The sequence below is a fragment of the Pseudopipra pipra genome, chromosome 5 (genome assembly GCF_036250125.1).
Source record: "Pseudopipra pipra isolate bDixPip1 chromosome 5, bDixPip1.hap1, whole genome shotgun sequence".
Lineage (NCBI taxonomy): Eukaryota > Metazoa > Chordata > Aves > Passeriformes > Pipridae > Pseudopipra > Pseudopipra pipra.
Genome location: NC_087553.1, coordinates 6,854,121 through 6,879,096, shown reverse-complemented (window position 1 = coordinate 6,879,096; position 24,976 = coordinate 6,854,121). Strand labels below are relative to the sequence as shown.

The following is a 24,976-nucleotide window of genomic DNA, read 5'->3' as shown; positions in this document are numbered from 1 at the left end:
TTAGAATACCTTGGGTTGCAAGGGACCTTAAAGATCATTGAGTTCAAACCCCCTGCAACCTGGTCAGGAACACTGCCAGGGATGGAGCAACCAAAACTTCTCTGGACAAGCTGTGCCAGTGCCTCAACACCCTCTTCCTAATATCCAATCTAAACCTACTCTGTCAGTTTGAAACCATTGCCCCTTGTCCTGCCTCCACATGTTCTCGCAAACAGCCTCTCTCCATCTTTCTTGTAATCTCTCTTCAGGTACTGGAAGGCCACAATTCAGAAGAAAACATTCCAATTTTAACTTGTGTGGTTATTATGAGACAAAATAAACTTTTGCAGCATTTAAATATGCAGGCCAGTTTACTATGAGCTCACAAAGGTACAGCATTTATTTTGCATTGAGTTACAAATAAGATGCACTGGGTATTTCAGGAAAGAGTAAACACACATCAGTAATGGTTTCATATTCTGTAAAGTCAAATATATTCAACTTTACTGAATACTAAATATTCATTTAAATATTCAGCCTTAGAATGCAGTGTAAACCCAGATTACTTTAAATTTCTGAGACCATGACATAGTCTTTAAGCCTGGAATGTGCTGCCATTCAATAAAAGAATGTCAATGCTCTCTTGCATTAACACTGCTAACCTTTCCAAACATAGAATTATCCAAAGGAGATTTCAGTAATGTAAAACAAAGCTCATGATCTTAGACATTATTTGGCTTCTTTTTATTGTTCACTGCTGTGATTTAAATGGAATGTGATCCTTACAAAGTTATTCATTAATGTTCATGTACAGAAAAAGGTAATTATGCACTTAAACTCCAAGATAATTCACTGCCAACATATTTTTCACATAAAATCTTTTAAAATATAGACATACAATACAATAAGAAGCACTATTTCTACCCTTCTTCTGAAAAGCTCCACATTCTCTTAAACACTCCCATAAAGGAAGGCCTTTGAGTAAAAAGCTTGCTTAACTAACTTTTACAGGAAAATCTGGAATCAATACACTTGAAATCAAATGCATATTGATTGTGCCATTTTCCTCTTCAAAAATAAACTGTCTCAGTAAATTACATGAAGCTCTCAATTCTTGACACAATCCTTATGACTCGAGGTTCTTATTCCTTCTGTTAATTTTACTGCTGTGACTAGTCCCCAGCTAGCAAGATTAGTGCTGGTGGTAAAGCCAGGCACATGCCAAAGCTTGTGAAAAACTTCAAGTTTTAACGTTCTTTGTTCATAACCTATTTTTGATCAGAACCTCCACCAGTTCCAGCATCTGCACAATCACTATCTTTGACAGTCTGTGCCTAAGTGAGGTGAAATGACACAGCACCCCCTCACTCTGATGGGCTTTGGCTGCAGAGTAATTTCTACTGAGCAATCGAGGTAAAGCCAGTAACTTCTAAAATATAGATAATGATGGTTTTAATGTGTTGAGAACTCCTTATAAATATCTAATTTGAACACTATGATAAATTCAGATGCTATGTGTCTGCTTTCCAGGATAAAGCTTTCCTTAATGCTCTCTCATGCCAGGACCTTGTCTTGCAAGCTTTCCATTTGTAGCTCTCCCTTTGACTTCAGTAAGGGCTCTGGAGAAAGGAACAGCATAATCAAGCCCTTAATCAAATTTATTAAAACCCTGATGATATACAACCCAATTAAGGAATACCTCTCCATTCCATAAGAGCTTTTTACATTCCCTATAAAACATTTTCTTCCTCACCACATAAAACTTACTGCGTGCATTGCCGTCTGTCAGTATGAAGTACTAGCCCTAGAAATTAAAATGGGCCAATTAAATCTACAAGCTATTGCTGATTTAATTATGAAAAGATAATGCTAATTGGCTGAAGAACTTTCAAGCAATTTTCAGTCATGTTATTGGCCACATTTTGAAAGCCACGGCAATATTGTGATACACCAGTTTCTGAAAGCAGGATTTTTCTCACCTCATTTGTTAGTGCAGTACTTCCCTAAAGTGGTAAAGGTATTCCTGCCTATTTTGAAGTTTTCTCTATGATATTAAACAGCAAAAATGCATACTAAAGCATGTTTCCTAAACATCTTGAATTCTTGAATTCTGTATAAATTATCTTGAATTCCGTATTAATATAGACTCAACTCTTTTTTATTGCTGGCCTGTGTTGTGACCGCTTTGTTTGAGGTGCCAGACCCTTTAACTGAGCCAACCACAGCCCTACATAGAGAGATATGCTGGTAATATTCACTTTCAGATATATCTGACACATTTCAGAGCCAAACACCCCTGCTTCTGTTAAGCTGAACTACACAAGAGGCAGCTCACTGGTTCTGACATGATCCCTAGTCCCACATCTCATCCACCTCCTTAACACCTTAATTTAAGAGTGAACAATCTAATGAAAATTCTGCAAGGTCTTCATTTACAGAAAAAGAAAAAAAAAAGGTTGTTTAACAGTTAAACTCTGCAGTTAGAAATTTAAGACTTTCTATATTGGTATAGTCTTCTCCAAAAGCACCTCTCTCATTGATTATTTTCTTATGTTTTTGGCTAGGCCACTTTTGCACCTCTAAGTACCAATCAGATATGACTCAAATTACATCTTAATTCATGGAGATTGTCCTGGGTGAAAGCATACAAGCATTCCCAAATGTTTTCACAAATCTATTTACGTATCTATTAAACTCATTTCCTTCTGTGGGATTGGGTTTTCCACTGCTTTGTATCAACTGGACACGTGTGTAAGGAGAAAAATATGGAAATGGTACCAATGTGCACCTGTGCTACCTATGTATACTTGGAAAAAATTAGGGCAACAAAAAAGTCTGCTTCTAAGCCCTAGTTACCCATCCAAACTCTCTTCCAATAGTTCAGAGAGTTTTCTAAAGAAACACATCTGTTCTCTTAATGAATGTAAAATTTTGCCAGTAACCTCCCTTAAGAAGTCCACCAAGAATTCTCTTTTTAGAACTCCACTAGTAACTTCCATTTGATAAAACCTTCAATGATAAAATTTCTCTATTTCTTTAGAGCTTTCCAGCATTGTAATCTCCCACACAGCATCGTACCAAGAAACCATTGTGCAAGGGGTGCCTGGAATTGCATTATTTCTTCTTTTTTCTTTTGCATTTAGCACTATATCTCTCCTTACGAAAGGCATACATAAGCCTTAGGTTCTTTGTCTACCTGTTGCAAAGATGTTTAGGTTCTTTTGAAAACATAGCCATATATAACATTAAAATTATTTTTTTTCAGTTTACCCTCTGGCCTGCATTCCTAACAGCTGCAATTAGTATTATACCTCAAGCCTGTGGATCAATGAGCAGCATCCCTCCCCGAGAACAGCCCAAACCCCTGAGACTGCAGGAGGAATGTGCCATTTTCCACAGCAGAGAACCCCTTAAGCCACCTCTGCTGAATATCTGTGCTCCACCAGCATCAGCACAGGGCATCTGGTAAAGACTCAAGGTTTGTCTTCCTGATAAAACTGCAGCCAACACACTGGTCTGGCTTGGCAGGGAAATGCTTTGGTGTGCTGTAGGGACTCCAATTATTTTTCAGCTGAAATAGAGCATAACCCTTAGCGAGTTTTGTTGCTAAATTTATGCACTGGGCCACTCCTAAGGGCTGTGTCACATTTAGGCCCTGTGTCTGAACAAAGCTCCAGGAGCAAAGTGGGAAAACTGGAGAAACTTGCTGTAAACCTGGGACTCTCCAGATTTTCAGTGCAGGCTTGCCAGGGTTCACTGTTAAAGATCCATTTGTCGGACCAGATTTTATTTTGCTTGCCTGAAATTTCTACCTCCACTTTCACCAAAAGCCAAGCAGGGATTTCAAGCAGTCTCCTAACCACATAATTGGGAAACTATCAAGAACAAGACTTACCTACACTCTAAAGCTTTAGATCCACATACATTTTTAAAATAAATAGATCATCTGCGAAGCTTCCCCATATTCATCACATTAGCTTTCTTCAAGCAAGATATCCCCAACTCTATAATGCTTTTAAATCCTTTAAAAGATAGAGAGGAGGGGAAATACATGAAGTCTACATGGACAAATTCAGCATAACACCTTTTCCACTGCTGATACTTGAACTCATTTCTTCAGTGTGGATCAACAGCTGTGCACTTAAATACATGGAAAGAGGAAGCACAGAAAGAAAGTAGTCATGGCATACACTTACAGAGACTGAGCTACAGGTTTGTGTGGACTGAGAGGCGAAAAATAAATATCAGGATGAGAAGAGACAATGGTGAAGGGAAAACAAGCTCTGTGGTACATTACCTGCAATAAAAGCAACAAAAAAGCAATCACAGAAATAAACTGTAGAAGTCCAAATGGATATGCACTCTAACCCTCTCTCTTTCACAGGTATTCCTGTGAACCTTTAAAAACACTGAGGTCACCTCTTCTAGCCCCACAGTGATAGTGAAGTGCAACAAACCCCTTGATGTTTGCCAGAAACACGAGTGGAAAGTGTACAAGGGGTGCAGGACTCTCTCTCTTTAGGTATCTACTGAGAGATGTTCCCTCTGCTTAGACTGGATTAGCAGCTGCCCTCCTTTGTCACAGCATGCTGTGCTTTATGTTTGGTTCATTAAAAATAAAAGAAATTGGATGATGGAAGAATCATCACATGAAGGACAGCAGAGAAGAATGGGGCATGAAGCACCAAACAGCAGTGGGTGGAAGGCATTGTAGTTGCCCTGACAAATCAGCCATTTTAAAATCAGATTTTCTCTTTTTGTTTTAAATGAAAATTCCAATACATATTTTTCCAGTCAGTTCCAGTGAAATGTATTGATTTATAACCTATTAGATATGCGATATTCCTCTTGTGACATAACACTCCATGGGTTTACTGAAGTAAACTTCATTTCCCTTGCTTGGGAAATAAATTATATCATTAAACAAAGACACCAGTTTAGATGGCACGGTTATTAATCTGCCTTTAGTAAGCCCAAGTTACATTTTGTCCTATTTCTCAAGTACTTCTACTAAAGCTCAAATTACATTTTCTTTCAAAATGTGCCTATTGTGGTCAAACCAATTTGTCTGCAATTGTTTGAATAATTTCTTTCCTGCATTTCACAGAATTGCACAACAGGGGTTGGAAGGGACTTCTGCAGATCATCTTAGTCCAATCCCCTGCTTAAAGCAGGCTCAGTTGGAGCTGGTTTCTTAGGCCTTTGTCGAGTCAGGCTTTAATTGTCTCTAGGGATGGAAACACTACAAACCATGTGGGCAGCTTAGAATCATAGAATTACGGGATGGTTTGGGTTGGAAGGGGCCTTAAAGACCATCCAGTTCCAACCCCCTGCCATGGGCAGGGACACCTTCCACTAGACCAGGGTGCTCAGAGCCCCATCCAACCTGCCCCCAGGGATGGGGCAGCCACAGCTTCTCTGGGCAACCTGTGCCAGGGCCTCCCCACCCTCACAGGAAAGAATTTCTTCTTAATATCCAATCTAAACCTACTCTCTGTCAGTCTGAAGCCATTCCCCCTTGTCCTGTCACTCCAGGCCCTTGGAAATAGTCTCTCTCCATCTTGCTTGTGGGTTCCCTTCAGGTCCTGGAAGGCCACCATTAGGTCACCCCAAAACGTTCTCTTCTCCAGGCTGAACAATCCCAACTCTCTCAGCCTTTCCTCACAGCAGAGCTGCTCCATCCCCCTGATCACCTTGGTGTCCCTACTCTGAACTCTCTCCTACAGCCCCATGTCCTTGCTGTGCTGGGCCCCCAGAGCTGGAGGCAGCACTGCAGGGGGGTCTCCCCAGAGCAGGGCAGAGGGCCAGAATTCCCTCTGCCCTGCTGCCTACACTGCTTTGGGTGCAGCCCAGGGCACGGGGGGTTCCTGGGTTCAACCTCTCACCCACCAGCACCCCCAAGTTCTTAATATCCTGAGATATTAACTATTTTCAAATATTACACTAGGTTAATTTTTAAAGACCTCTTTGAAAGGTAAGAAAGAAGTATGAACACTTTCAAAAAGGTATTTAAGGTGTTTCAAGGAATGAGGTTCCACCTATTTTTCAGGCAATTAATCTCAGTAAGAAAATCAAAGTACAGGACAGGAAAATCAGGTCCAAAACAAACCAAACAGCTTGCAACACTTTGCCCATTATGTTCTCCATGCTTTCTCTAAGCCACTGTAATTTGTTATGCAAGAAAGGATGGCAAATGCTTCTATGGGTTAGGGAAGATTCCAGACATGCAAAGAACCTTCCCATTTTAAACCCATCAGGATAATCTTAACAGTGGTTTTGTAGGGAAAGGGGTTGGAGGGAAAGGGATTATACAGACTTCAATGCCAGTGAGGTGGTTATTTTAAACACGAGGCTGATATTAGTTTTAATATTTTAGCCAAATTTGACAATTGGGCCAAAAATAGTGATTAAATTATTCTTGCACTCCAACATCAGACAGTTTTAGAAGTTTTCTATCAGTCTTCTCTGATTTTGTGGTTGGATTTCCAGGAAATTTAAGAGTAGAAGAAAACCACATGGAAGGTTGAATTTTGAATAGCTACGCTAACCTACAAAGGATTAGTTCAAGCACATACATATCACTCCATCATCTTCCAGTGAATTCCTTAGCAGAGGAATTCCACTGTTTAAAAAGGTGGAAAAATGCTTAAAGGGTAATATTCCATCTTTATTTATATCATACCTATGCACCATTCTAGATGCATCTAAGACTAGATTGGGAGTATGCCACTGGAAGTAGTTAAATTAATCCATGCATCCCAACAAGCTTTATTTCCTGCTATATGAGCAATAGAGGTTGAAAGCAGCAGTGAATTAATAATTTTAAGTTTGGTCTCACTAAATTCAGAGTACAATACCCATATGACATCAATAGGAGAGAAAGTTGACTTGAATAATCAGATAAGAATTCAAGTTTATCTACTACAAGAACTACCACAGCGTGAAGGGGCTTTCAGACACAATGCCATCACATCCCTAAATCAAATGAAAATCAGCAGATCAGCAGGCAAGTGTTTTTCAATTAAGCACAACAATAGCTGCAAAAGTCGAGCAGTTCAAATTGAGTTCCTTAGCTCTTTAGGCTTGGAGTCTGTGGAATTTCAATCTTCATCGGACGGACGCCCAAAGGAACTGAATGTAAACGCAGTTTATTTCTTTAAAATTGCAGACAGGATTGCAGTATGCACCAAATAAAAAATTCTTGGCAACTAACTTAACTGACTGTTTTTTCCACAACTAATTTGTGTCATTTTTGTCCCAAATGTGGGCTTCTGTTTTGACCTTGGAGATAAATAGCATGAAATTTACCCTATAAATGTGCTCAAGAGAAGGTAAAAAATACACTCCAAGATACAAGAGTTTGTCACCAGCACACAGGAGAGGGAGAATACTCTAATTTTTCTTTCTAATTTTCCTTAAGTTCAAGTATGTGCATTAAATGAAACCCCAGCAGACTTCTGGAGATCTATTTTTCAACCTGGGGCTTTTCTGTAGTCTTCTAACCCAGTATTTCAGTCTTTCACTGGGTACAATGTAAGTCATCTGCAGTAACTGCAAACTTAAGGACTTAGAGTTTATTACTTACTCAGGCAGAACTCGCATTAATTCCAAGTCCTGATGAATAGGACCTGCAGGAATGAGTCTTTCCATTCAGTTTAATAGGAAAGAGACCTGCATCATCCTTAATGTCGTCAATAAGAAGCTTAGGCCTCAATTCCAAAAAGAAACATTTAATTGTATCCGTATTCAGGACGCTGAACATGTGCTTAACTTTAATCATATGCTTGGGTTGGAGTTACACGATTAAACAACGCAAGCTATAGTACCACCCCAGAAAGAATGCCTTCCTCGAGCCAAAATCTTAATAAGTAACACAAATAAGACCAACAAACAGCATCCCGGCCTCCCCTTGTTTCTACATTCAAAGATCTCTTCTGACGAAGACAACTATTATATTTATATATATTTATATGTATTTTGGCAGAAAGAGTCTCCCAAGCATAAGATACTTTTTTCTTAAACTCCTGGCTCTCACCTGTGCTGTTCAGCCTCCAATAGTTGAATCAAAAAAGCATCCAGTGTTCCTAGTTAAACACTATTTTGATGTCTAGACCAAAAAAAATGATTATTTATTCCTTTACAAAAGATAAGCAGTAATTTCATTGACTTATGACTGAAGAAGAGGAATGGGAGGCAGAGGAACATGGTGATGTTATTGGAAGTTGATCCCTATCATCTCTGGAAGGACATTGACAACAGAAGGGCCTTCGACAACAGGAGAAAGAACAATCTTGTATCCATCTTCACAGAAAGGACAAAAGAATACTTAAGGAGTTAGCCTCACTTTTGACTCTTGAAAAGAGAAGAAACCCATTTCTGAGCACATAAAGAAGGTGACTGGGAACAGTCATCACGGATTTACCAAAGGTGAATCACGTTGCAGAACCCTGATTGCTTTCTGTGAGAGAATGACTAGACTTCTGGGCAAGAGGAGACTTGTCAATGCCATTTGCCTTGACTTCAGCAAAATACAAGTCCAATGGTCTAGCTCAGAGGGTGTTAGCTGATAACTGATACTCTACCTGGAAACCTGGAACAGCTGGAGTAATGATGTGGTCATACTAGGACTGCCCTGTTTAATGACTTTAAAGGACCTGGAGGAGGTGGTGGAATGCTTGCAGATGACATCAAACTGGGGAGACATCAGTCAATATGCTTAAGTACACAGCTGCCATCCAAAGGGACACAGAAGGACAAACTTCAAGAAATTCTTCAAGCACAAATTAAAAGACTTACCTTTGAAAAGGAAAACTCCTTTCAGAAGGACAGACTACTGAAAAGGCCCTTTGGTGTCTCTAAACAGCAAGCTGAACAAGGGCCAGGAATGTGCCCTAGCAGCAAAGGCCAACAGCACCCTGGAATACATTAACAGGTGGATCCAGAGAAGTGATCACCTTTTCAGCACTCACTAGCCTGCACCTAAAATATTGTGTCCAGTTTTGGGCACTCCAGTTGAAAAAATAAATGACACTACTCTGAGTCAAGGGCAGAGCCCTGGAGCACTTGTCCAAGGAAGAGGAACAAGGCTTGTTCAGCATGTTTAAGGAGGTCATCAAGAAGACAGAGCCAGGCTCTTCACAGTGGTTCATGCTGGGACTAAGAGAGACAATGGTCATAAATTGAAAGCAGAGAGGATCTGGCTGGATGGAATGAGAAGCTTTCACACCATGAGGACAGTTAGGCAGCATTTGGAAAGGTGCTACCATCTCCATCCTTGGAGGTTTTCGATACCCAACTGGATAAAATCCTGAGTAACCTGGTTTGATGTCACAGCTGACACTCCTTTGATAGGATAGTCCTTTGGACTAGACAAAATCCTGAAAGCCTTCCCAACTTGAATTATTCTACTATACTATATTTCTAAGCATTTTTCTTTCATCTTATCAAGAGCACAGAAAGAGGTATCTCCTTCTGAAGGCTGACAGGAATATAATCATAAATACAGGAACACAGCACTGTGACCATACATTGGTCTGATAAAAATGAGAAAGCCCCACCTTAGGTTTTCAGAGGAACAGGGAGAAAGTGGGACATTTTTAGCTGCATTTCTTATACTACTCCACACAAAGATAACTAAATTCCAAGACAGCAACAGTGAAGAGCTTTGAATACACATCATATACACTGTAGTCAAAGAATCCACACATCTAAATAAAAAAGCACTGAAATGCCACATCAGCAGCCTTTTGTAGACACAAATTCAGCTTATGAATAGTCTGGTATAAAACTGCTGTAATCTAGAACTCGAGTATACATTAAAATAATCAGAATTATAACATTTACCCTTCAAATGTGATGTCACTTGATTACCCAAACAAATATTGCACAATAAAGAAGATGAGAGGTCTGTATAAGATTATCCTCATAAGTGTCCTCATCCATCTTCAGTTGTTCTCTTATTTTTATCCAATCATTTTTTATTTTCAAAAGTTAAAGATAAGAAATAAGTTGAAAAGGAAAAAGAAGAAGATCATTTAGTACATATTCCTCTTACTTACATATGCTTAGAAAGTTATTTGTCCAAGTAAAGAAATGAAAGGATAGAAAGACACTGGCCAACTTAAGAAATACTGGATCAAATTGATGGACTTATCAAGCTAATAATAAGGTTCAATAAATGCTAAAGTATGAGTGGTTAAGGAACTCTGGGTTTATTTAAAGTTCTTTTAGAGTTCTGGTTGTTCAAATTAATATCTGTGGCCAAATATCTTGCTTTCTTCTACAGAGTTTCAGCTAATATATAAAAAAAAAAGTAAAAGATTTTTTTTAGCTAATCCTATAAAGGATTTGCTTAATGAAGAGATGGGCTCCAACATCTTAGGCCTTGTGAGAGATTTGCTTATGCAAGACTGGGTAAGGAATCAACTGCTAGCAAGAATTACTATTTCCTATTTTGCAATGTTGAAATTTTAAATATATATATAAAATATTGGTCAGCAATGTACAATTCATCTTTATATATACCTGTATCATTCTTGCACTAGAAACCTTCCTCTTCAAACCAGCTTGGTGTAATTCAGTTATTAACTGAAGGAATGGTCCAGGAAGAAATAGTTCTTTCTTTTGTTTCAATTACCAGCTGAATTAACAATTTAAATAACTTATTCTGCCACTTTCATATCTAAAATGAATTAATGGAAAGACAGAACGTCAGATTCTATTATTCCCAGGATTGGCTCCAAGTAAGGACATGAGCCAAGAGAGAAAAGCCCCTATAAAGAAAATTTTCCTTGAGAAATATGTAGAATGAGTTATTCATTTTCCTGCCAAATAGGAAAGATAAGAATATATATATATATATATATATATATATATATATATATATATATATATATGATGTTGCATCATGTTTGCCAGATCAGCTGGATATTTAATGAAAAAGAGTCAGGGCCTGATCCATTTCTCTTAGAAACAACTGGAAACTTTCTTTCCATCAGCTCCAGTGAGAGTTGGATTAGCCCCATCTGCATGTTTTCAGGCACAAAACCAATTTTCATTTCCTGACCTGTGTGTAATTCCATCGAGGATGCCACTATTGCAGAGAGAGAAAAACTTATCACAAGATTATAAATATCCAACACCTTCTTAGTTACCATTGTGCAGATATAGTAACTTTACCCTATTCATTAAATATTTCTGTCAAGATCTTCAGTGTTACAGTGCATTAAACTAGAACAACAAAATACATTAATTGCTTCATTACAAAATTTGCGTCTGCTGCATTTTCACGAACGTGTTATCAGACACGCACATTCCTGCATGTATAAGCCCTCATCTCAGCTGCAAGACGTCCTTTAATGTACATGAATCACAAAGCAAGCCTTTACATCATAGAATCATAGAGTGGTTTGGGTTGGAAGGGACTTTAAAGACCATCTCATTACAAAACACCCCCCTGCCATGGGCAGAAACACCTTCCACTAGCCCAGGTTGCTCAGAGCCCCATCCAACCTGGCCTTGGACACTTCCAGGGATGGGGCAGCCACAGCTTCTCTGGGCAACCTGTGCCAGGGCCTCACCACCCTCACAGGGAAAAATTTCTCCCTGATATCCAATCTAAACCCACTCTCTGTCAGTTTGAAGCCATTGCCCCTTGTCCTGTCACTCCAGGCCCTTGGAAATAGTATGTGATGACAAAGAATTAAACAGTCCTATCGTCTACAGGTCAGATCGTTGCAGGTTTCTTGAATCAGTCCCTTAGAACTTGCCATTTTTAAAATGAATGTTTTAATTCATAAGGACTGCCTGTTTATGAATTTTCTACTTGACCTCAGACATGTTTCAACTCCTTTAGCTTTAAATTAATTATCTTCTGAAACAGTAGAACCCTAGGGTGTTATTGTTAGAGTAACTTCACACCAATCTTTTGTGAAGTGCTTTGAGCCCTCACAGGTTCTTTACCACTCTCCAAATAGCCAATAAAATATTTATTAAAAGAGCCTGAACCATACAGAGTAGTGTAGGCTGAAATTTTGTTCTTTGCTTATTACACACTAAGCACTATTTTGTATGAAAGCTGTGTTCTAGAACACAAACCCCATTGGGCAAGTAACACATTAGATGTGTCATATTTTCTATTGCCAGTCTCATCAAGCTGATTTGGAATTTGCTGCCTGGGCAGAGTGACTCATATGTTTACTGGCCCTGACAGGTGCTGGGCATCTTCCACACTCATTAAAGTTAATGACTTCAACAGCAGACAGGGAAAACTATATGTCGAAGTAGGTTTCCTCTTAACAGATATTCCCAAGTTATCATTTAAGAGAGTATGTAAGTGGTGTCAATTTTCTTCTGCAATCACAAAACCAGCCCCTAACCAAACCCCTTACTCTCTTTGCAAAAATAACCCAATTAGCTTCACAGGAATTTCCTGCTGGAATAAGGCAAGGAAAAAAAATCCACCATACGCAGAGCTTTGCACATAAAAGCTCAGTTTCTTGCCGTAAAACCTGTCACATCCTCACCGGAACAGAGGAATTAACATACTGGAAACAAGCCAGTAATTTTATAGAAATATATGCCTTTAAGTAAGCTCTAAATCAGTATTCTCACAATGGCCACAGCTTTGGCATCATTTCTATCCCAACAAGCCACAGCTGCTGAATTGGAGACTTCTGACTTCATATTAGATAAGTAATGAGAAGTTTCAGGCAGCAGTGCCAGACCCTGTCCTTTGATATTAACACAGCATTCTACAGTTGTTGACCAGCCACATCAAAGAGATTTGCCTTTAATTTACACTGGTTAGCTAAAAATATTCAGGAGACAACTTCACAGAGACTTCTCCCATGACATGAGACTGTCAACCAAGTTATGAAGAGATGGACACCTCACAGACATCTGTGTAGTCACACAAACCCAAGAAACGAGGAGGATTGAATCTTAAACTACAGAGACATCTCTACTTTGATGCCTGTCCAGCCAGTAGATCTGCACTGTTAATATGACAAAATCCTGTACCTTGGCTTCCACCCAACCAGAAATACCCAGCCAGAGGCCTCACAGAAACCTGTGCCTTGCTATTAACCTGCCCTGCAAAGCTCCTGACCTAATGGTCTGGCAAAGATTATAAAACAAAGCCATTTGAAGTAGAAAAAAGAAAAGACTGAAACCTCTAAAGGGAGGGTTGAAGAATTACTGAAGTTTTAAATACTCATCACTTTTAATATCTAACTTTTGAGGGTCTTCCAGAGCAAAATGTAATGGTGCATCTCCACAGTTAATTAAACATAAAAGTTCAGTTAAAGAACTGTCCTGTTTTCTCTTCAGCAGGTCTCACATGATCATTTCTTGCTCTTATAATACCATAAGACATTGAGGTACAAACATATGAGCAACTCATCTTCCAAACCCAAACTAATGTGCTGTTTGCTGGACAGAATTACAACAGAATTAGTAAGCAGCATGTTGACTGACAGAAAACTGCTCAGTTGTTTTTAGAATATATTTCAGTAGTTTGGGGAACACTAATTCAAGATTTAGAAATTCAGCAATTTTTCCATCCACATTGGCACAGAAAGCAATTAAAGAAAAAAGTATTTCAGGAAAGCCTTTTTATTCTTGATGTCTGAAAGGAGTTACTCCTGGTTTTATAGTGCATTGGTCCTTATTTTCCACACTTTTTTTTCCTCTTTTTTTTTGCTTGTTTTGTTTTTGTTTTACCTTAAATTAATTTCTAACTTATAATGCTGTGATTTCTGCATCTCAGATAAGCAAGATAATTCTATTCTACAGCATCAGTCGCTGACTTGTGTCCAGTTTTTGCATACTTTAAAACAAAAAAAGCTGAACAGCAGCAACTGTTTTATCCAAATTTACAGCCTTTGATCCCTCACATGGAAGGCCATTGTGTATTGTGTAAGGGAAGACCTGTCCATAGTGCTGTGTGAGAGTCTCTGCTCATGCTGGGCAAGATCCAAAGCCCACTAGAATAACTGGGAATTTTTCACTGTCTTCTGTGGAGTTTGCTGGGGCATAACAAGTGAAAAGCAGTTTCACTGAAATGAAACATTCCCCAGAAACACTTCACAATCCTGGTGGTGACCAGAAGAAAGGGATAGTGAAGTTCTTCCTTAAGCTGCAGGGCTAAATTTGTTGGACCAAACCTAAGGTATTCTCCAGTTCACATACTGGTTCTCAGCATTTAAAAAAATTGAGCTGTTTTCTTCTACCTGGAAACAGAACATGGTATTGGAATGCTTTGGCTTTGCTGGCACACGAGGTATGCAGGGAATGAGCAGTGGTTAACCAAGCCTAATGGACCAAGTCTACAGAATTTGTGAATGCTTAGGAAATACACCTTTGTCAACAAGAGGAGATCGATAAAAAAGGGCCTGTTCTAAAAGGTTTGAAATAGCCACAAAAATCATAAACTCACTTCAATCTAAAAATAATCAACCAACTATTATTTTTTCCATCTATCCTGGAAATGCTGTCAAAACTTCACAACTGTGTAACTGAGACATGACTAAAGACACCAGTGTTACCTATGCAAATAAAATCACTATAAGTCCAAAAATTAGTGACATTCTAGGTCATTGCTGTAAGAATTCTTGCAGTGATTATCTTAGGAATCATTCACTACTCCACAGATTAGATCCTGAACCACCTGTCAACCCTATTTCTGTGCAAATTGCTTTACTTTGCAGAGCCAGCAAAGTGATGACCTCAAAACCTGCATGACACCAGACCACCAGCAACCAACTTACAAGGCTGTTTAAAAGCACCAAAAAGCACCTTTTGCAAACTATCAGACACAGACAAAAATATAATCACAACGTAGCAAAACACAAATCCAACATAAATTAAAAGGGTAAGCTGCATCTTACCTCATTTGGATTGTCTGCTGTGATGGTTTTATTTTTCAGCTTTTTCTGCAGCAGTTTGGTTTCATACTCTGGTCTGGGATGCTCCTGAAACAAACAAACAAACAAAGCAAACATGTGATTATGATTAAGGGAAAAAACCCACAAAGTTATGGTCACTTATTCACAAGCCAAGCCATCCAGAGGATTCAACACTATGGCACCTTTTGGACTCAGGGGATCACTGCCTTCAGGTATCTGATACATTATAGGATGCAGGGGAAGAGCATTTAGGGATTGCACAGGACTTACTATGGAATGCTTGGAGGAGGAGCCAAAGGTGGAGAAGGGAGGGATTTAAGCCACCTGGGGAAGAACAACTGTGAAAAAATAGATGGATAAGGGGATAAAAAAGGGTGGTCATATACAAACAGTTTGGTGGTTTGACCTACAGCACATGCAGGAAGTGCAGATGTGAGGCTTAGGATCTAAGTGCTAGGGGAGATCATGCTGATCACCACCACAGAATATTCTGAGTTAGAAGGTACCCACAAGGATCACAGAGTCCAACTCAAACTCAAGGTGAATGGTCCCTTGCCATTGTTAGCACTCTGCTCTACCCACCAGAGCCCATCTCAGCTAGCAGGTAGGTGAAGTGCCTGGGAATCAGGAAAGTGTAAGTTCCTAAGGATGAGACCACAGTGGAGTTGGGTTATCAGAGGGACCAGGAGAATCCCAGCCAACTGCCAGAGAGATCACAGGGTCTGGGGGTCTCTGGGACTGTGATGCACTAGGGTGTGGGGTGGTGTCTTCAAGGCCAAGAATAGGGTGTTTTGGTTGCTGGGGGGCCAGGGAGTCCCAGTCAGCTCTGGGGAAGCAGGATGTGTGTGTGAGTGAGCACCTGGACAGGGGATGTAGCATTGTGGGCTTGTACCTGAGTGCCAGAATCTGGGGAGACTGGGGCTCAGGGTGAGCTGTTGGGCAGAGTGAGTGACCCCAGCTGCTGGGGGGATCTGCACTGTACATTTGTGCATATGGACAAGAGGGCTCGGTCTTAAGCTGTGCCAGTGGAAGTTTAGGTTGGATATTAGGAAGAAATTTTTTACAGAGAGAGTGATCAGGCATTGGAATGGGCTGCCCAGGGAGGCGGGGAGTCACTGTCCCTGGAGGTCTTAAGATGAGACTGGATGTGGTATCAGTGCCACGGTCTGGGAACCATGGGGGGGTTGGATCAAGAGTTGGACTTGATGATCTCAGAGGTCTTTTCCAACCCAGTTGATTCTATGATTCTATGATATATATACACACACATATATATTCTCCCTAGCAGACCTCTGCAGTGAGGGAGAGGAGCAGGATAAGGCTGTTGTGCTGTGTTTTGTGCATGTCTGTGTGATCTGTGTGCTGTCCATGCATATGTGCACATATGTGCTGTGTGTATGTGCTCTGTGTACAAATGTCTACTGGGAATACATGGTTTGCTTCACTATAGGTGCAACCCAGGGGTGTGGAGCTGTGGCTGCTTCACCTCTCTTGGGCTGCTGGATTTGGCCCAGTTTCCCTTATAAACAACCTCTCAAGGTTCCCTTTCAAAACATGATTTTCTTTTCTAAATTAGAGCATAAATTAAGCATGGTGGCAAAAATTCACCAGGCTTTCAAAGAAAGTAGCTCATAAAAAGGACAAGTGTCATGTATCTCCTCATTCCCACCAAGTTCTGAATTCATTCAGAGCCTGGAATTTAGATTTGATACCTTCCACAAAAAAAAGGCTATTCCTCTAGCATTGGTCAAATTATCATCTTTACTATAATTAGAACATTTGCTTATCAGCCCTATCAAAAATGTTTGGCTTACTAACACTTTTTAATGAATCTGGTAGCCATGAAGAAACCAAAAACCATTTCAAATAAAATTATTTAATCCTCATAAGCAATACAATGGAGGCTACATGGAACTTTGGCAGTCTTGCTTGTGAACATCTTCCGGTGATGTTCATTTTCCGTATCTGTAACATTTTAACTACTTCAGACACAACTTCCATCATTCTCTGATGCACACAAGAATATAAACACTGTGAGATCCCCAACCTATTATTTATCTTGATCATGAGATTTTCCTGATGTATTAAAAAGGTATGTGACATACTATCATTTAAATCATAGAATGGTTTGGGTTGGAAGGGACATTAAAGATCATCTCGTTCCAACCCTCCCTGATGGGGGCAGGGACACCTTCCACTAGACCAGCTGTGATGTCCCCCCACTGAGGGGAAGGAGACACCTGAGATTCATAAATGCTCATGGTGAATAGTCAGAGGGTCTGCAAACAATTAGAAAGTCTTAATAGTAAATTGCACAATTGGCATGGAAAATGGTATGTTAGTCCCTGAACTACTATACAAGCACACAGCAGTGGGTTTGGGATTAAGGGGTAAAATGAAAAGGAAGAGAGAAAAGAAGAATTCAAGAAATAATTAGAGAAATAAAGAAAGAAAGAGTGAGTTAATTCAGCAGTCCTGGTTCCAACATCAATCCAGCTGATGGGATATCCAGGGATTCATCCTGGGGGATGCCACCAGGGTTTGGGGTGGGTACCTTTTCATGGATAGGTTTCCCCACACTGAAGATGGGCTTCTCTTCTAAACAAATCAGTGTAAATGTTTAAAGATGCTGCAGTCAACACCTGTATCTTGATGTTTTGTAAGTTTTCACCACCTTTTTGATCTGCATTATTTTTTATCACACTCCCTTAGCTACAGTACAGAGCTCAGATGCAAGAAACATCTTTAGACTTAAGAGATCTAATGGCACTATGGGAGCACCTGGAGATCTGAATTGGCTTTTTTCCTTTTTTTTCATCTTACTTCCTGGTAAGCACAGCATTCTGAGCCACCAGGGGCAACTTCCAGAGGTCAGAGCAACTTCTGAAAACTGACTTGAATGGAAAAAGGGTGAGAAGATAAATGCCAAGCAGAACATTGCAAACTTACTGTTTGCAATTGACAGTTTTGCTTTGAGTGCATATTCTGTTCAATTTTGGGCAAGTTATGCTTAGTTTTCCTAGTTAGAGATGCCAATGTCCTTTTTAACTGCATTTCATACACCTACATCTGGATTGGATAATTAGTTATCTGTCTTCTCTGAATCTGCCAAGTCATCTTACCCTTGATTGAACAGACCACAGAGCTTCCTGGAATGCAAGTTTCTATATATTCCTTTTATGTGTATTTTGCACAAAATATTTCTTTACAGTCCAGACTCAGAGATATTTGACCCATACATACATGGATGTGAAGGGACAATTCCACTCAGCTGTAAAAAGAGTATGATTCAGAATCAATTCTTTGTCTGAAAATGGGAAGAGTTCTACACTTAATAAGCTAGAAATAGTTGTGATGACTTCAAGAAGGCCAAATGTCCATGTAGGGATAAATATGAATCCCACGATGCTGGAAGTTTGCCAGTACAGCTGCCAGACACTTATTGAAAACCATGTGAGCCAAGGTACTTTGAGGCCAAATGAGTGCTCAGAGTAGAAAAACTGTAATTCCCATTCTGAAAACAAAAAGCCAAATCGTGGAATTTTTACTCAGGCTAAACTCAGACTGACGTCAGTGGGAATTTTCCCTGAGAATGGTCTCCAGGATTTGCCTCAAACCAATACATGTGCACCCAGGATACATTGCAAATTCTGGCTGCATGGGTAATGATCCAGTTTGATAAGAACATAAGATGTGAACTCATCTCTCCTTAATTTCTTTTTGATTTAGGAAGAAAGTGATAACAGAATTTGACAAAGCATACGTGACAAATTCATTGGATTTATAAGAAGAAAAGATAGAACCTTAGAAACTACTCCAGATTGACAGACCAAAGGAGTTACCATCAAAAAAAAAAAAGAACCCATATGCTTAAAGTCAAAAAAACCAGTACAAATTCATTGAACAGTCTTATCCTAATATGCTGTGCACAAGCAGAGCAGCATATCAGTGCACACTGATAGGAAGAAAGGTTTCCAAAAGGAAAAATTGGAATGACCCAGCTGCTGCCCCAAAGCAAAATGGAAACTTGGAATGAACAGAACAGAGAGCCCAGCTGTTCTTTGCTGCAGAAGGGTTAATTTTTACAAATCAAGGACCAAACCCTTCTCTTTCTTATGATGATGATGACAGAGGGTGGTGGGGTGAGAAGTCCAAGGAAGAGTTTGTTATTCACACCAAGGATCAGTTCAGACTGTCCCTCTAAAGGGACGCTCATCCAAAGAAAAATGGTTTTATATCTCAACATGGGGCTGCTGGTAGATGTCCCCAATCTTTTTAGTCCAGATCATTTGTACGATACATTTGATAAATGCAAAATTAAAACAAAAGCTTGATTAAGTCATTTAACAAGTTTAGCGATGTTAAAAGCCACTGAGCAAGTACACAGGACTTCAGTTATCAAAGGTATTCTAAAGCAACATAAAACTGAAGGAGTTAAAAGAAACTATGGGAATACATTTCCCAGACAGATAGATAGATCTTCACTCTCATTGAGCGAGAACAGTGGTAGTGTTTCAGGAGACTACCTGCAAAATTAAATTTTGAAATATGGCCTCAGATTTTTAAATGCCCTTAGGCTGGGATCAAACAACCAAATGCTGTCACTTCAATGCCAGATAACATTTTGAGGGTAACTGCAGCAGAATACAGCATCATTTGGTTTTGTTCATTTTACAGTTCAAATTCAATCTATTTAAATACTCCTATACTGGTAATTGGAATTGTGTGAATCACAGCATCACAGAATGGCCTGGATTGGAAGAGACCTTAAGATTACCCAGTTCCAACCCCCCTGCCACAGCAAGGCACACCTTCCACTATCCCAGGTTTCTCAGAGCCCCATCCAACCTGGCCTTCAACACTTCCAGGGATGGGGCAGCCACAGCTTTTCTGGGCAACCTGTGCCAGGGCCTCCCCACCCTCACAGGGAACAATTTCTACCTAATATCTAATCTAAACCTACTCTGTAAATGAAAGCACATTGATATGTCATCTAGAAGAGACATAGAAGAGCAAAATTAAATAGAGTCCCAGGATGCTGGGGCAGACCTCTGGATCAGCTGTCTGGGAATGAAAAAATGTAATCATACATCTTTATCAACTTCTTGGCAAGCAAAACAATTATCACCTACTTTGGTTCTTACAACTTAAAACATGTTTAAAGGGGGTTGTCACGTGTAATTTTTCAGTGGAGCAACAGTTTCCCCTTAATAGTTTCCCCAAAGACCTGAGGGACAACATCCGGTTTTCAGCATCCCCTTCCCAACTATCCTAATAAAATTCTCGGCCTCTTAAACATAGGACTTAAGTAGAATGTTGAAATGAATTGGTTAGTATATCAGAGCTATCATGGGATCATTAAATAACTAGTGTTAATTGGAATTTAATGAAGGTGAGAGAAGATTCACTGGAAAGAGGGATGAAACCCAAGGAAAGCTAGTAAAAAAGCAGACAAGGAGTTCAAAAATATATGGAAATGTGGACCTAACAGGAAAATTAGAGTAGGTATGGGAAAAATGTGAGATCATGCATCTGGGGAAAATAATCCAAAGTAAAGATGTCATTGGCATAAGAAACCAAAGGATGTAGAGAGGATGAAAGAGACAAGACAAAATATTGTAGCCACAAATTCCCCCTTTAACATTACTGACCATTTTTTCTCCAAGAGGGCTACACAGTTATTTTACTTTTTAAGCAAACAAAAATATCTTGTACTTCCAGGTTTAGTAGGTACTATTAAAACTTAAAAAAAAGGAGTCTGCTTCTATAGTTTGCAAAGTGGAAGAAAAGGTGAAAACATCGAACTCCTCAGATCACAATGAATTTTGAAAGCATAGTACAGAACATCAATTTAAACCAAGACAGAGTTAGGAGAGAATGGGATGGATGTGTAAACTTATTTAATGTCACAAAGTCAACTTGCTATTTAATTCTGTCTTACCCAGTCTACCTTCCTTATTACTTTCTCTTAACTCAGCAGTAATCCACAGGGATCTTAAAGGAAGAATGAGACTTTGGGAATTATTTTGAAAAGAAAAAACAAACAAACAAACAAATAAAAACAACAACCAAAAAAAGCTAGTAAACATTTTACAGAGCACAGGATTTTAACTTGAAATTATATCTTACCAAAAATGTTCTTAATGAAGATAGACATCCAAGCTCCTCCTTGTTATAATGAAACTGTGTGACAACATGACTATTTGAGCAATAACAAGAGCAATGAGTGGAGACTCCTTGGCATTTCAGTCAGGGCAGATTTTCTGTCCATTTGACTTCCAAGTTCTGGTCCATATTCTAAAATTTCATCATTTATAGTTGCATTTCTATTTCAGTTTATACAGCAAAATGACGTAAAATCTCTTCCACCAAAAAACCTAAAGCAGGAATATCCTAAGTCCTAGAAATACAATTTCTGAAGATTCATGGGAAGGCAACAGTTTCTACTGCCCACAGAGTCCCTCTGTACTTCTTCACCAGCTCCTTCACAAGCAGATTCTCCCACCTCCACCCCTGCTTTATCAATTGGCCATATCCCTTATCACACAGCCTAAATTATAAACAAATGCACAACCCGTTTGACTGGGTTACACAATCACACATTTGTGGCAAGACATGTTGAGGGAATGAATTTCAGGAAGAATTTCTTCATGGAAAGGGTTATCTAGCATTGGAATGAGCTGCCAAGGGAGGTATTCAAGAAACAACTGGATGTGGCACTCAGTGCTCTGGTCTGGTTGACAAAGTGGGGATTGGTCACAGGTTGGACTCGATGACCTTGGATGTCTTTTTCAACCTTAATGATTCTGTGATTTTGTGAGTGTTTATGTATGTCCGAGGCTTTGTCTGTTGTCATGGTTCTGGTCTGAGTCTGGTTTTTCCTTTTCCTCTGCTATTTATTTATCAGTTGCTCAATTGCTTTTCAACACAATTATCTCTTTTGCAGTTTGTACCCAATGCTACCTATTATTTTGTGGTTTTCAGATGTAAGAACACAAATGTTCTAAGTTTGTACAGCTGCCAGCTGCAAATATGCATGTAAGCCTTGGGGAGTCTGCTTTCTCAGACTGCCCTTGCCAAGATATTTACAAATAAAGGCACTAAATTAATCTCTCGTGTGACTCTTTTGAAGCAAAAGTTTTGGCCCAGTGTGCTTAAAGAAAGTAATTTACTGAAAACTTTATAGTCAAGAGTCCAGAAAAATTACACTGAAGGCATTTATTTCAATTTATTTCAATAATATTATTCTCACAAAGTACTTCTCAGCTCTTCAATTTTTATGGCTGTTTTCCTCCGTGCTTTGGTTCCATAACTTCACATCCTAAAGAAATTGATAATACATAACTTAAACTCATCTAGTCTTAAAACTGTTAAACCTCCTGAACTTCTTCCTTGTCCTTTTCTTGCTTTGTTAAGTAATCTTGTGCATTCCACTTCTGGTTCCTTCTGACCTAACTCAATCAGACACGATTTTCCAATTTCCAATATTATTTTAAACACTTGTAATGAATTTACCACCAATGAAACCTGGTGCCAGTGTCTCCCTACAGACAACTTTATCCTCATCTTCATGAATCTCAAGAATCTCATGAACGAAAGGCAAACAAAACCTGGTCTAACTTTTGTGAGTTATGCCACAAAAAGTACCGAGAGCTGATAGAAGATGACACAGACCGTGACTTTCTGCTTAAGAGATCATGTGAAGAGATGCCCATTTTGAGCATTAGTCTTCAAAAACGAGCTGGATCAGCTAGAAAACATCCAGAAAGGAACAAGAATAAACAGACATATAGAAAATCCTTCCAATACCTGAAGGGAGCCTACAGATGGGAAGATGGGGAGAGACTATTTCCAAGGGCCTGGAGTGACAGGACAAGGGGGAATGGCTTCAAACTGACAGAGAGAAGGTTTAGATTGGATGTTAGGAAGAAGTTCTTCCCTGGAAGGGTGGTGAGGCCCTGGCACAGGTTGCCCAGAGAAGCTGTGGCTGCCCCATCCCTGGAAGTGTTGAAGGCCAGGTTGGATGGGGCTCTGAGCAACCTGGGCTAGTGGAAGGTGTCCCTGCCCATGGCAGGGGGTTGGAACGGGATGGTCTTTAAAGTCCCTTCCAACCCAAACCATTCTATGATTCCATGATTGTATGAAAATGTTTAGGAATCAAGACTGAAAGAGCAGAGGCTAGCTCATCTAAAAAAAAAGTGGGGTGACAGAGATATGATATTGTGTTGGTTTGTTGAAAAGAGGACAGAATTATTCCTTCTCTTTGTCTTTAAAAGATGAAAAAAAAGGAGAAAAAAATTAACATGTAACAAGGAGATTTAAAAAAACACTAGCAAAAGCTTATTAGCAATACAGATAGAAAAGCATTAGAATAGATTACCTAGGAAGGAATTGAAATCTCCAGTGCTGGATTTATTTAAGTACAAATTAGACAAACATCTCTTCATAATGATTTAAGTAGAGTTGATCCTACCACGCACAAGGGATGGCCCCTTAAGGTCCATTCCAGCCTTATTTTTATGATTCTACTTTCCTAATTCTTCAACTTGTGTTGAGATTTGTCTGGCACTCCCTCACTTGTCATAAACAAAGGATTCTTGCTGATCCCACAGTTCCTATCCACAAACTTTCACCGGATCAGGCCTCTTCATCACAGGACCTCAAAATCTATAGATTCTTTCACAGCATTTTACAGATATTAAGCTAAACCTTAGGATTTTGTACTGCAAGTTGAAATTCAGTAAAATCCAGTTGGTTCATCAACTACCCTGCAGAGCCAACAGATGACTCTCCAGCCTCTCCTTTTGTACTGTAATTGGTATAGAATTTCTGCTCTCCCAGGGAGATTCCACATAGGACAAGCAGAAACTTCTGATGTGCTGATGCACTGGGCTTGTATCAGAACTCCCAGACTTGGAGGGTTATACTGTAAGCATCACCCATGTCATAACTGGAGAGAGAGTAGTTAAAAAGCTGAGAAACCAGGTGAAAAATAGAGGAAGTTGTAGTCAAGTGATCAGTGAAATTTTTGGGAATATTTGGGAGGTCTTCCATTCATTAAAGGTGTTGCTGCATGATGGGATAGTGATGGAATAAGAGGCATACAGGAGTCTGCTCTCTGTTCTCAGGGTTATCTTTCCATTTTATCCAATTATTCTTATCTGGGGAATAGGTAAAAGTGGAATAATATTATCACCATCCTACATCATGAAGTTCATGATGTCAGCTTACGTTCCTTCTATGTTATTTGCACTCTACATCCTCTTTTTAGCTGAGCTCAAGTAGCAGGACTGAAGGCTTGTTTGTGGTCTGTTGTTTAAAGAACTGTACTGGAACACCAAGAGAAGAAATGGATTCAAAATGTCCCATCATATCAAGATAGGCCTGCAATTCACTTTCCAGGAACTGAATGAGTTAATGAAGAGAGCAAGGCACATTGAATTTTTCCAGACAGGTGGTTGGCTCACCACATGCCATAAAAGAATCTAATTGCTGCAGTTCTGAATTCCTGAATAAGACCCTGACCTTAGAGACACCTCAGCATATACTGCCAGGGGAAGGTCCAAAGTCTACCTGTTCTCAATATGATATTTATAGCTACTAACTGCACTCTCTTTAGTCAGAAATTAATCCTTTGGTGAGAAGCAGTTCAGCATTTAAACAGAGGCATTTAAACAGACCAATGCCCAAGAACAGAACTAAAAACAAAATTAGGGACATTGTAAATGCCAATAAGCAAGTATATCTCACTTTTCAGTCAATTCAGGTACAGCTGGAATCCCCATGGCTCATTGAAAAGCACTTTCTGAAGAAACCAGCCCCATTTATTGCTTTGAAACAGCTCTCTTCACGAGTACCTGGAGCTCAGGATGATGTATCTAAGGCATCACAGACACCACACAGACCTGGATGCAAAAATTGCTTATGTGACCTATGGCTATCATCATCCCAGAGAATTTTAGTTATACATAATGAAGCAACATCTATACGACAAAGTATTTATCCTGTGTCATTTTGTTGCTGCACACTGCACAATGGCATACGGGCATTGTCAGCAGAACATGACCTGCTGTGAACTTATAATCCTTTTC

The 24,976-nt window shown here is 39.5% G+C and overlaps 1 protein-coding gene across 1 annotated transcript in view; it reads right to left on the bottom strand.

Moving 5' to 3' along the window:
- Positions 1-24,976, bottom strand: part of ANO2 (anoctamin 2) — a 154,985-nt gene that overhangs the window by 67,315 nt on the left and 62,694 nt on the right. The window contains exon 13 of the mRNA XM_064654295.1: positions 14,868-14,951. Coding sequence (XP_064510365.1) covers positions 14,868-14,951 — 84 coding nt within the window. The remainder of the gene's footprint in view (positions 1-14,867; positions 14,952-24,976) is intronic.